The sequence below is a fragment of the Scophthalmus maximus genome, chromosome 5 (assembly GCF_022379125.1).
Source record: "Scophthalmus maximus strain ysfricsl-2021 chromosome 5, ASM2237912v1, whole genome shotgun sequence".
NCBI lineage: Eukaryota > Metazoa > Chordata > Actinopteri > Pleuronectiformes > Scophthalmidae > Scophthalmus > Scophthalmus maximus.
In genome coordinates, this window is record NC_061519.1 from 19,674,608 (window position 1) to 19,687,825 (window position 13,218).

The 13,218-nt window shown below is 44.6% G+C and overlaps 1 protein-coding gene across 21 annotated transcripts in view; it reads left to right on the top strand.

The window, feature by feature from the left end:
• obscnb (obscurin, cytoskeletal calmodulin and titin-interacting RhoGEF b) overlaps positions 1 to 13,218 on the top strand; it is a 53,489-nt gene extending 40,271 nt beyond the window's left edge. For 20 of the 21 annotated variants that reach the window (XM_047332290.1, XM_047332291.1, XM_047332297.1 and 17 more), the window contains 28 exons: positions 72 to 1,415; positions 1,517 to 1,798; positions 2,050 to 2,131; positions 2,224 to 2,345; positions 2,500 to 2,697; positions 2,788 to 2,820; positions 2,922 to 3,020; positions 3,141 to 3,359; positions 3,521 to 3,554; positions 3,668 to 3,720; positions 3,830 to 3,928; positions 5,077 to 5,133; positions 5,986 to 6,125; positions 6,694 to 6,894; positions 6,997 to 7,073; positions 7,160 to 7,330; positions 7,499 to 7,658; positions 7,788 to 7,904; positions 8,026 to 8,190; positions 8,279 to 8,437; positions 8,550 to 8,727; positions 8,859 to 8,972; positions 9,103 to 9,270; positions 9,490 to 9,592; positions 9,756 to 9,885; positions 10,331 to 10,424; positions 10,601 to 10,643; positions 10,789 to 13,218. In XM_047332290.1, coding sequence (XP_047188246.1) covers positions 72 to 1,415; positions 1,517 to 1,798; positions 2,050 to 2,131; positions 2,224 to 2,345; positions 2,500 to 2,697; positions 2,788 to 2,820; positions 2,922 to 3,020; positions 3,141 to 3,359; positions 3,521 to 3,554; positions 3,668 to 3,720; positions 3,830 to 3,928; positions 5,077 to 5,133; positions 5,986 to 6,125; positions 6,694 to 6,894; positions 6,997 to 7,073; positions 7,160 to 7,330; positions 7,499 to 7,658; positions 7,788 to 7,904; positions 8,026 to 8,190; positions 8,279 to 8,437; positions 8,550 to 8,727; positions 8,859 to 8,972; positions 9,103 to 9,270; positions 9,490 to 9,592; positions 9,756 to 9,885; positions 10,331 to 10,424; positions 10,601 to 10,643; positions 10,789 to 11,902 — 5,756 coding nt within the window. In that variant the 3' untranslated portion in view covers positions 11,903 to 13,218. The remainder of the gene's footprint in view (positions 1 to 71; positions 1,416 to 1,516; positions 1,799 to 2,049; positions 2,132 to 2,223; positions 2,346 to 2,499; positions 2,698 to 2,787; positions 2,821 to 2,921; positions 3,021 to 3,140; positions 3,360 to 3,520; positions 3,555 to 3,667; positions 3,721 to 3,829; positions 3,929 to 5,076; positions 5,134 to 5,985; positions 6,126 to 6,693; positions 6,895 to 6,996; positions 7,074 to 7,159; positions 7,331 to 7,498; positions 7,659 to 7,787; positions 7,905 to 8,025; positions 8,191 to 8,278; positions 8,438 to 8,549; positions 8,728 to 8,858; positions 8,973 to 9,102; positions 9,271 to 9,489; positions 9,593 to 9,755; positions 9,886 to 10,330; positions 10,425 to 10,600; positions 10,644 to 10,788) is intronic. The other variant, XM_047332289.1, reaches the window with a different exon arrangement.

The window sequence follows — 13,218 nt, forward strand, 5'->3', positions numbered from 1 at the left end:
TGTGTGGATAGGAACAGTTATGTTTTGAAACCATTATCAAACTAAGAATGAAAACGGCATTGTGGTTGTAGGTGTAGAGGCACAACAGGGAGAGACGGAGTCCTTGGGGCAGCCCAGTCTTCCTCCAGAAGCTGCTGAAGAAGGCGATGTCCATGAGCTGTGGGAGGCTTCAGCTAAGAAACGTCGCATGAGTCGAGAGCCCACTTTGGATTCCATCTGTGAACAACCCGAAGAGGATGGTAAAGGTGGTCAAAAGAAATCGGAGCAAAAGGAGCTGCAGCCTGTAGAGAAAGAGGAAACAAAATCTGGAGAGAAGGAGCAGGCCATTGTGTCTAAGAGGCAGACAGAGTCCAACTTGTGCACCAGCTCTGGGGATGAATCTGTCTCTGGAGGTTCGACCCTTGTGTCCTACCTCAAGAAGAGCAGCAAATCTACTGTCACAGTGGCCAGTGACGCAGAGACAGTGGCCACTGACAGGTTCTTTGCACATTTCCAGATGGCAGAGCAGAGAACAGTGCAGCAGACTGAAGTGAAAACAACCACAGTTCAACAGACGGATGTAAAACAGGTGTCTGCAGAGGAGACGAACATAATGGACATCAGTAAAGAGGATGAGCCTGAGCTCAGAGAGGCTGCCATCAAAATTCAAGCTGCCTTCAAGGGCTTCAAGGCTCGCAAGGACATGCGTCCTGTCTTCAAAGAGGTCTTCAAAGACCAGACCAAAGAGCCTAGTGGCACCATACATCTGGAATGTGTGGCAGAAGGTAAACCTGAAAAGGTGCGTTGGCTGAAGGATGGTGAACCACTCACGGACGGCAAGCACCACCATATTGATATCTATAATGATGGTACTTGCTCACTGGTCATCACTGCCATCACCACAAAGGATACCGGGGTTTACACCTGTGAAGTCACCAACAAGTTTGGAGTGACCTCTCACAGTGGTAAGGTGACGGTAGGAACAGTGAGAGAATCATCCGGGCGGCGGCCCCTGACAGTGGGCTACAGTGCCGACAGTGAGCCTGAGAGCTCCTCGGGTAGTGAGATGGATGAGTCCCTGAGGCAGGCCAGCAGACGCCTCCGCCGACTGTTGCGCACACGTCTCCCGCCAGATGTTGAGGAAGAACCCTTCGTCAGTGCAGATGAAGGAGACCTGAATCCCCCCGATCCTCACTCTTACCGCGAGGATGACAATTACATCTACATTCGCTTCGATTCACGGACAGAGGCTGAAGTCGCATCTAAGAGGTTCCAGGAGATGTTCACGATCCACGGGGTTCCTGTGGAGACAACCATCCAGGAGGCAGGACCTCTTAGAGTGGAGTTGCGAATCAAAAAGATGGGCTACATCCAAGATGGCACACAGACCCCCACACAAGATAGACAGCCTCCTGCATTCATGGCTGGAGCCCAGGGTAAGGCTCGTTTTTAACTAAAGACAAAAATACTTAATGACATATACAGTTTAGTGCTGATTCACACATTCACACACTTTGTGTTTGCTCCTGTTATCCAGCTGCCCCAGTATTCTTGACAGAGCTACAAAGCCAAGACGTTCCAGATGGTTATCCGGTCAGCTTCGACTGCGTTGTGATCGGAAAGCCCCCTCCAACCGTCCGCTGGTTCAAGGATGGCAAAGTGCTGGAGGAGAATGACCATTACATGATCAATGAAGACCTGGAGGGCTGCCACCAACTCATCATTACCACTGTGCTGCCCACTGACATGGGGGTCTATCGGTGCACAGCTGAAAACAGCAGTGGCATCGCAGCCACTAAGGCTGAACTCAGGGTTGACAGTAAGTGAGCATACGTTACATTCATAAACACAATGTATCTTTTATGAATTCTCATGAGTGAACAGTGGTGGGCAATGCCTTTGTATTTGTGTTTTTTCTCACCCATGTTTTCACAAAAACATCCGTCCAAAGCTCAGACTGCTTCTCAATAGGACAGCAAAATTACAGAATCATGCGTACACAGTGGCAAACACATTGTCCCTAATTTCCCTATCCATTATATAATGTTGTACATGAATCATTTCCATCAGTGTCCTGCAGCTCAGATTATGACACTGCTGCTGATGCCACGGAAACGTCTTCCTATGTCAGTGCCAAAGGCTACATGTCCAGGTGAATATACTCTAAGATATATTGATGGTTATTTTAAAAATGCTTTCTTAACACTGACATAACATTAACTTATTTCTCAATTCCTCATGCAGGGAAACTGAGACCTTTGAATCTGTGGCTGAAGATGATCAGCTGCCGCAAGTTGTGGAGGAGCTTCATGATGTTCATGTTAGTCCAGGATCTCCCATTGCTAAGATGCAACTCAAAGTAAAGGGTAAGTTTTTGCTTTTGTTTTTTTTTTATGAATATCAATAGTCAGTTTACCAAAGGCAAACAAATACCAGCTGCAATTATCTTAAAAAGTCAACTTACACAAAAATTGCCTTTGATTAAAGAATAATATTTCAGAAATATCTGTTGTCCTTTAGGCTTCCCCAAACCCAGATTATATTGGTTCAAGGACGGCCACCCCCTGCGGCCCTCAAAAAGGATTCTGATGCTCACGGAGAGAGATGTTCATGGCGTGGAGATTCTGGAGGTGAAGAAAGAAGATATGGGGGAGTACTCTGCTTACATCACCAATGCAGCTGGTTCTGCTTACTCCTCTGCACGACTCATAGTTCTGGGTAAAGAGCAGGACATATTGTATTTTGAATCACTAACACATTGTGGTTAAGATGTTTACAGGCAAAATAACAATTCTATTTTTGCAACAGGTCCAGGGGAGATTATGCCACAACATAAGAAAGGTAATTTAACATTTACCCTACACAGTTGATACAGGCGCTGTAGTAGATAGAATACTATATTGTATGAGAATGTCCTTTTCTTTTACATCATATATTCACAGACTCCAAGGAACCCCTGGTGCCACCACGCTTCCTAGAAAGGTTCAGCAACAGGAAGGTGAAACACGGAGCAAGCATCACTCTGTCTGTCAAAGTAGAAGGTCTGTTCACTTCACTGTTCAATCTTAACAGGGTCAGATCCCAGTGATATGACTCGAGGTGTTCACAAATTCCTCAGCACTTATTCCAAGTTTTCCCACACCCACCTTTGCATGTTTCAGGGTCTCCCACTCCTATGGTCTCCTGGCTAAAGGAGGAGTCCGTGGAGGACGTCCTGTGGATCAAGCCGGACACCAAGGGATATAAAATAGCAAGTTCTGGACGCCAGCACAGCCTCATCTTGATGGATGTGGGCACAGAGTACACTGGTGCCTACACCTGTATCGCCACGAACAGAGCAGGGCAGTCCATCTGCACTGCCCATCTCGAGGTGGATGACGGTAAGGAAAAAACAAAGACATCCGAGCAGCTTATATCAAAGTCATCTTGGTCGTGAGAGGATTTTTAAAGACCCTTAAAGCAAACCTCTTACGGCCTTAGACTGTGTCTCTTGAGTTTGTTTGTAATTGTATATATGTATTTCCCCCCTTTTTTCCACTAGTACCACAACAAAAGAAAGAGACAAAAGCCTCAGAGTAAGTTTTTCTTTAAGATTGAGAATTAAATTGTACATAAAAAATGGCAGGTCTGTACAGTACATCCATTTACAAATATCTGAAAATAAGATGTTAAATTTAATTTTCCTCAGGGTTCTCGGGATTACAGTTAGTCCTCCGAAAGAGGAGGCTAGCGGTGGAAAAGGTGAGACTTATTAATAGTTATGTAGATTTCGTTTGCTGTAAAAATAGCAACAACTATACTATTTATGGTGTTCTTTCCTTTTTGTTATCCACCTGTCCTCCACCTAAAGAGGGAAAAATACCCTACCTAGGTGAAGTAGGTACAGAGGAATTCCTGATGAAACTCACCTCCCAGATCACTGAAATGGTTTCAGCCAAGATCAGTCAGGGTAAGTCTAATTTATGGACCACTATTTCTAATAAAACACCAGAAATAGCAATTCAAGTTACAGTTTACAGAATTTTTTTTTCTTGAGAGATACTGAGCAATGTCCAGGCGTTACTCCACGAGGGAAGCTTTAAAAAAAAAGATGGACTTTGTGAAAAGCCTGACTCGAGTTAAGAGCATTCCACAAACAAATCTTAGAGCTTACACAATCAGGCTACTTCGATTTAAACCGAGATTAAAAAAATTATTTCAGCTGTTTGGTATTTATTATCTGGTACAGTAAGAGAAAAACCTGTTTAGCTTAGAATATGGACACAGGGAGATGTTTCAGCACCAGAAGTGGGACTTTGGCTGTCAGTAAATGGTAACCTGAATGTATAATAAAAATAAAGAGGGGGGGGGGGTAATATATAATAGAGTCACAGATTGTTTTATTCACTGTGAAATCATTAACTCATTGTACATGCAAGCAAGCTAACACACCAGATAACCCCAGAACCCCAAGAAGGTCCTAGAATCAGAAAGTATATACAGTAGGTTTTTTCTTCCAGCCAAACAACGTAATGGGTGTTTTCAGTGTGAAGCTGCTGACTCTGAAATCACCTGCTTTTACCTGTGGTAGGAATCAAAATCTGCAGGTTACCTATCACTTTCACACCTCGGTGTGATTTAATGATACTGCATTAGCAGCATGCAAGCTGTCGTGAATGGCTTTGCTAATGCTGAAAATGCAGAAGATGAATATTCCACATATTAAATGTGGTTTTCTATTATTATAATATGTTGGATTCAGTGTTTTTGTTTCATGTTTTTTTTTAAATGCTGGTCAAGTTTGGTTGAATTCAGTGAATTCATTCTGACTATTCAAGAATTGTGAAGGTATTCTTTAATCTGAATGTTTTAACACTTCAATTCCTGAATTAGAATTCACTCCCCAGTAGATTTTGGGTTCACACCGAACTTGACGGAGGCCTCGTCCCGCTTTTCTTGTGCACGTTTCTTTAGCATGTTTTGCTTTACCCATGTGCATGTGACTTATGCCTCTCATCCATTCATACAGACGTCATTCCTTCACCACGTTTACATCCATCGGTTTATCAATACAACCAAATCAAATGCTCATTCAATCATTATTAATTTGTTATTCAGACAGCTTACAGAATCACGAAGTGCTCCAGTGGATGAAATCTTGGCCCAAAAATACCAGTATGTATCCCGAGTGCATCAGCTTCACAATAATTATACTTTTTTTTCAACAAGGGAACCTGACTCAGGGAGCTACTTTCATTGAACTGGGTCACAAACTGTTTGTACAGAAACAGTTTTGACTTTAGTTTATTGTACATACAGGAAAACAAGTGGTATGTATGAAACTCCAATCAAACACGTCACCCGTTTTTCCAAGGGGGGGCCTTTTCCATTTCATCTTCGTCTGCGCACCTTTACAACCCCTTTGCATCATCAGGATACTTTTCTTAATTGGTTTCGACCTATAGCTTGAATACATGTTCACAGACATGTATGTTGAGAGCTCGGACAATCACTTTTATCTGTACTGTAGTGTTGCTTTGCACGTTGTGATAACACTAACACAGGCAATAGTGAGTAGTAATCGACAGCAAAGCATTTTGAGTGACTTAATTGTTCTGTATTTTTTATTCTTTTACATTACTCTGCATAATGAAAGAAAATATGAAATCATATAGTGAAGTACTTATACTTGTTTAGATGTAAATTACTTAGTAAAGAATATGCAGCACAGTTAGTTATTACTCCAAATGTGGCTTTGAGCTGACTGGTCCTCCCTCAGCCCAGCTTTGGCAAATAGAGCAGTGTGGGTACTAATAACAGCTAGATCAATTCAAGCAAGAAACAAAACGTAAAACGTTATTGTCTTTAGGCCAAAGTATAGTCTGACCATTTGCTTTGTTAAACATCCTGTTTGAATGGTCATAATAGTTATTAGCATTTTATTACTGCTACATGTTCTTTGCACGACTGACCCGTGTCCCTGTGATTTTTTCCTGTGGTTGCCTCCCTTATTCCTTTCTGCCCTAGCTTCATTGCGCGTACCTGGCGTTGACAGCGATGATGAGACCAAAACCCCGTCTCCGTCTCCTCACCACGGCCGCTCGCGTCCTCCCTCCCTCATTGCTGACTCCTCCTCGGAGTCCGACGAGGGGGATGCCAGGGGGGAGGTGAGATGTGATCCATGTGCTACAAAATGGACAAGTATTTGTGGACAATAACTTTATTCTGCTGTTAATTTAATTCAATCTGGTCAAGACTTGATACACAGAGTACCTTTAGTTATCCGAGTGTTGACTCAGTTATTAGGTGCATCACTTACTTGTGATGCTTTATTTTCCAGCTTATGAGCATAAATGGAGGTGAAACACCTTACATAACCTCACAGGACTACAGCCTGGAAATTAACCTTAGATAGAATAAAACCATCTGTAGAACAGATTATTACCTGAAATAAAACTTGTGTTCTCTACTCTGGATAAATAAAGTTTAGTGTTACTTCACAGTTTTAATATTTGACCTGCAACAATCTGGTATTACTTAACTGTACACAACATGTGCAGACATATTTTGTGTAGTCTGTCATTTAAAAGATCATTTTAAAAAAACATGGTAAAAGTACAACAGGAAAGTAGTAATGGCAGTAGAATCAAAACTGTAAAAGACTAAGCTGCTTCACAGCATACCGGGTCTATGTAATGTTGTCACAACCTCATTATACATTTGACATTTTTACAGATGTTTGACATCTATGTGGCAACGGCTGACTACAACCCCACCATAGCAAGCAAAGAGTCAATCTCTCTGAAGGAGGGACAGTACGTTGAGGTTTTGGACTCAGCCCATCCGCTCAAATGGTTAGTCCGGACCAAGCCGAACAAAACGACACCGTCCCGCCAAGGCTGGGTCTCACCTGCCTACTTGGACAAGAAGCTCAAAGTATGTTTTCGAGACTGTAGCTACTGATCCGGCGACACACCATCTAAACTTTTCTTTTTTTCACCTGTAGTCACTGTTGAACCTTTTGAATTCGAATTTCAGCTCTCAGCTGATGCGGGTGACCTTCCGGAGACAAGTGTAGAGGAGGTGTCTGAGGGTGAATACAAGAGGAAACTATTGTAAGTACAAGTAAAGAACATCCACACTCACTAACAGAATACTGGAACAAAAGGGGAGCATCATAATTATTATTTCATGTCCCCAGCCAATCAATCCAGGACCTGATAAATGGTGAATCAGAGTTTGTAAAGGAGATAGACTTCTTTACCTCCCATCACATGAAGCATGCAGACAGCACTGACGCACCGCCCGACGTCAACGGCCAAAAGGAAACCATATTCAGGAACATCGATGACATCAAGTCCTTCCACAGCAAGTGAGCTCCCCTCCTAACTAACTGTTCATTTTAAAAAGAGCTAAAGAGCATTGGTGGTCTCTACCAAGGGAACATGGGATTCCCTTTTTTTGATTTTTTTTTTTAAAGGACAGTGCCAGTTTCCTCTTTCGCCCGTACATTCATTTCTCTGCAATTCTATTTTGAAAGGGCACTTCTCCCGAAGTTGAACGACTGCGAGACGGATGATGACGTAGCCATGTGCTTCCTGAAGAATAAGGAGGGCTTTGAGAAGTACCTCCAGTATCTGGTTGGTCAGGGTCAGGCAGAGTCCGCTGTCAGCGACAAGGTCGTCCACCGCTTCTTCAAGGTGACACAGCTCTGCTTGTGTGTGCAGATATATTGTTTTGCCAGCTGTCGTTTTTTTGGTAACTTCTACTACTCTCTACTTTTGTAAAGTGTACTACTTTGTAAATACTTTTCTTTCATCACACTGTAGGAGTACACTGAGAAAGAGCAGGCTGCCGCCGACCCGGCAGATCCCCCTGTACGCAGCGTCAACGCCTACCTGCAACAGCCACTGGATAGGATTCAGAAGTACAAGGCTTTCCTCAAGGTGACAACTATGACACAGAAGTGGAATTGCAACAGTCCTGCAAAGATACGTGTGCAGGGCATCTGGGGTTTTTTAAGTCCTGTATCACTGTCACCACAAGTTCCCACTCTGACATCTGCAGGAGCTCATTCGAAACAAGGCGAGAAATGGTCAGAACTGCTGCCTCCTGGAAGAAGCGTATGCAATGGTGTCTGCGCTCCCGCAGCGCTCCGAGAACACCCACCAAGTCTCCATGATCGAGAACTATCCTGCCACGCTGGAAGTGCTTGGAGAACCAATTAGACAGGTAGGAAATCGTCACCAGTTGAAGGATTTACTGCGGAATCCAGGAGCTTGATTTTGTGTTTGACAGTCCATATATGTCTGTCTTCCAGGGTCCCTTCCAAGTGTGGGAGGGAGCTCCTGGGATAAGAACGTCCTCTAGAGGTCACCACCGTCAAGTCTTCCTCTTTAAGAACTACTGTATAATCTGCAAACCCAAGAGAGACAGCAACACAGACACACAAGCGTATGTCTTTAAGAACATGATGAAGGTAAGACTTTAGATCTCATCTCGCAGTGTTTCTGAGACTTTTTTTTTTTTCTTTCCGTCTTTCCTGATCAACAGCCTGAATGAGATTCTCTGTGTTCTTCGTCTTGTTGCAGCTGAATAACATTGATGTGAACGAGACGGTGGAGGGCGATGACCGGGCCTTTGAAATCTGGCACGAACGTGAGGACTCTGTGAGGAAATACACCTTGCAGGCCCGAACTGTCAACATCAAGAACTCGTGGCTGAGAGACTTCAGAGAACTGCAGCAGCGATACAGCATGCCTGCGTGGAGTGAGCGGGACACACACACACACACACATACACACACACACACACACACATATTATATATATATATAATATACATTTTTATGTGTCTTATTCTCCCTTTAATTGCCTTCTGTGATGCATCCGTTTTCATAGGTCCCCCTGACTTCGATGAAATTCTGGCAAACTGCACAGCAGAGCTGGGACAGACCATTAAATTGGCCTGCAAAGCCACTGGAGTGCCCAAACCTTCGATCACCTGGTACAAAGGTACGAAATTTTGCACCATGTTTGTAGTCATTTGCTGTAACGGACAATATATAGACTAATGGAGACTAGCGGTTACGGGCCCCTTAATCCCCTGAGTTCCTGGCTAACATGGTTTACATGTTGCATGCAGACGGCCGAGCGGTGGAGGCAGATCCTCATCACATCATCATCGAGGACCCTGACGGTTCCTGCACGCTGATCCTGGACAACATGACGGCGGACGATTCTGGCCAGTACATGTGCTTCGCCACGAGCTCGGCAGGCAACGCCAGCACTCTCGGAAAGATCACAGTTCAGGGTACGTGACATATAGTATGACTGTGTCCTAAAATAGCACATACTTCCCATAATGCCTCACTGGAACTAGCTGCAATACGTTCGACTGTGGTCTGACTTTTTGCACTGAAGGAGTAGATTTAATTTGCCAGTTTACTTGGTTATCAAATATAAGAGTGTGTTTTTTTTTCAAGTTCGCTTTTTGATGATATAATCCAATTCCATGACGTGTTTCTTGCAGTACCTCCTCGTTTCGTGAATAAAATGAGGACTGCCATCTTTGTCTCTGGTGGGGACGCACAGTTCACCTGTGTCATACAGAGCGCCCCCAGCCCCAAGATCAGGTAAGGACACCTGACTTCTATTTGTTACTATGAAACAGGGAAAACAGTCAGATTCAATTTAGTCAGTTCTTTGAACGGTCCGTGTGTGTGTGTGTGTGTGTGTGTGTGTGTGTGTGTGTGTGTCTTACTGTGTGTTAACCTCTGCTCTCTGGCTGTGTTCAAGGTGGTTCAAAGACGGCAGGTTGCTGACTGACCAGGAGAAGTATCAGACCTACAGTGAGCTCCGCAGTGGGGTTCTGGTCCTGATGATAAAAAAACTGACAGAGAGAGACTTGGGACACTACGAGTGTGAGGTTGGTCCACGCTGCTCAGTACAATACTCGTATTTTATTGGAATTGTATGACTTTTAAAAAAAAATAAAATTAACGAAAAAATTATTTCAACCGATCAACTGCTGACTCTCAAGAAGTTTTCAGACATGAAACAGCTGGAAATCTGGAATATGTATAAAAAAACTGAGTCCTGAGTTTACCTTTCACATGTGACGAACGCAGCAGGAGATTGTCCGAGTCAAACGTGTTGACACAAACGGAACATTCTGTTGCGTGTGGGTAGAGCCTGCAGGAGACAGGACTTGATGATAGAGAAAAGAAAAAAAAATAAGGAAAGTTTAAGGGTTAGGGTAAGAGATATCAACTGACTGCACTTTAAGCCAAACTTCAGTGCAGTCAGTTGATATCACTTAGCGACAATAAATCATCTTTAAGAGTCTGACAGTGTTTCCCTGTTGTCTCCAGCTGTCTAACCGCCTCGGCAGCGCCAAGTGTGCTGCTGATCTAGTCCCACCGTCTGCTGTGGCCCGGACTGGTGAACAGGCCATCACCATTGAAGGTAGGAACACGGACTTTATCCTTACAAAAGGTTCTGAAACTCAAGAGAAAGAATGTTTATCATAGCTTTTAACACAGGTTCAAAGCTGGACACTGGTCTTTTTCTCCCTCAGATCTAGTTTGGACAAATCATCTCGCGTTCTCTTTTTAATCTGTTTCCTTCTACGTCTTCCACAGTCACTGAACAGGAGACTAAGATACCAAAGAAAACCATCATTATGTGAGTGTGATTGTGTTAAAATGACCCTCATGCATGAAATATGAATCATAACTTGTTGTTTCATGATAGATTTCCAGTGCACTGGTTGGCTTTTGTGATAAAGAGGTGCAGATAAACATTGTCTGTGCTCGTCTTTTAAATCCAGCGAGGAGACTATAACCACCGTGGTGAAGAACCCTCGCATGAGGAGGCACAGATCCCCTGGCTTTTCTCTCGCTGGAGCCCACCGCTCTGAAACCTCCACCCCGGAGCCCCCTGCAGCCCGGCTGAGGAGGATGCCCGCTGCGAGGAAGACCGCTATCCCTGCCCTCTACGTCACCGAGCCCGAGGGTGCTGAGCCCAGAGCCTCGGAGAGCAGGCCCAGGTGGGTTGAGGTGGAGGAGGTCATCGAGTACAAGGTCAATAAGTCCCCCAGGCTGCTCAGGAGGAGGGGCATCTCCCCTGCAGGATCTGACCGTGCAGCCACTCCCTCCAGGCCCAAAAGGTCTCAACCGGAAAACCCGAACGCTAACAATTCTAACAACAAGCTGGTGGAGCAGGCTCAGGCCGAGCTGCAAGGAGATGTCAGCGGCCAGCCCCTCTCCTGGGAGGAAGTGGCGGGTAATGCCTCATCCGGTTCTGCCTCCGGAGAGCCACACGAGCTCTCAACTGTCCTGGGTCCAGCCGGAGAGGACAGCGACGAGCTGGACGATCAGCAAACTGTCATCTTCGAGCCCGACGATGACGACGACGACCATGAGGATCGCGATCTGTCCAGAAAGCAGGAACCGAAGACCCTGAAACACGGAGATCGTGTTCTGACCCTCGAGGACCTGGAGGATTACGTGGCAGAAGAAGGAGAGACCTACGGCTCCGCCAACGCCGCCGCCGAAAAGCCTTGTGAGATCTCTGTGCTGCAGAGGGAGATCGGCGGGTCCACGGTGGGCCAGCCGGTGCTGCTCAACGTGGGGCGGCCCGTCGTGGCGCCGAGGCAGAGGAGCAGCTTCTTCAGTCGCTTCAAGGAGAATCTCTCCGGCAACCTTTTCTCCTCCGCTGTCCCCCAAGCCAGCGGAACGCGGTCCGGAGCCGAGAGGCGCGTCCCCATCCAAGTGAGCCACGCGAAGGTGGAGGTGAAGCCGTCGTACTGCTCGGAGGTGCAGAGGGTTGAGGGTGGGCAGCAGAGCTTCAAAACCAAAGTGTCAACACAGACCTACGGCTACACATCAGTGGGAAACCCAGTCACTCTTCAAATTAGAGATCACCTTTATCAGAACCAGTAAAAAACAACAACAACATTTTCTAATTTGGTACCACAAACCCTCGTAGTCTTAAATGGGGACATTTTTCTACTTACACAGTGAAAAAGAGCAGAGAAAAGAAGACGCATATTTACTGCATTTGAAAGACCATTCCATTTTGAAGCTTCCCATCAGAAATCAGGGCTCAAGCCTCCGTGAGTCTTTTTTTGTCAAATGGTTCGACTGGTCTCTTTCGACTAGTGGGAGATTGTAGGCGTGTCACAGTGAGCAGGTTTCACCCCCGTGAAATTCCATCACGACTGCTGTATGTCATCATGTACACGTGTTGTACAATGCACCTGATGGACAGAAACCAAGGAACTAAGGTTTGACATTTTTACTGATGGAACAGATTCACCGTCTGTTGCCGGGACAAGGGTTAGGGTTTTTCACTCGACCCACTAACACCATCTGAAACGTGCATTATCGTCTGTGATAACTCTATAGCCATTTTTCATGGTCAAATACTGTAGATGTTTAAATGATACACATTTATTTTTGGTTTTACTTTTGTACCTTACCAAGAAAGTTGCAGTGCCTTGGATTCCTGGATCAGCAAACATTAGAGTTAATGACTGTTAATGAGGTCATGACGACATGTTTCTATTTCAGCGTTGTGAGTTAATTCTAATAGTGCAACAAACACTGATTGTGTAAAGATGACAACAGACTTTTGGCGACTGTTTTGGTCAGTGGGCTGTTGTCTAATGATCAAAGATGTACGATAGTCAAACTATAGTCAGCTCCGTAAAATCAGACAGAGGTTCTCTGATTTGTTTATTTGTGAATGATTTCTTGTTGAGCAGCTGATACCAATATGAGATTTCGACAAGCGAGCCATATTGTAGGCGGACTAACAACCTGTTTCAGGACAGATCTCTTAACTGGGTTTGCATTTCTTTTCTGATTATTGTGACTTGATTGTTATACTCAAGCTTTTTTTTCGACATCTGTTTAATGCAGATCAATGACCTGTGGACTCACGGGGTTATTCATATGTACGTGACAGATATTTAGATGAGTGACTGCATGTGTTTGCTTTTCCATAGCAAATGGGTTTTATCTGAAGTATCCTGACCCCGTCATGTCATATTTGATTGCAAGCGAATGTTTGTGTATCAAGAGTTCACAGTCACCTGACTGGCTCCTTAGTGACGTGTGGTGTTGTTTCAAGGTTTGTTAGTCAGCTCCATGGGTGAAGGTTTGTATTAAAAGGCACTAACCAATTACATGTGTAGTTTTTGGAAACACAAGATGGTTTTAAATCTTAATTAAAATAAATGTACTGAAAACAATAA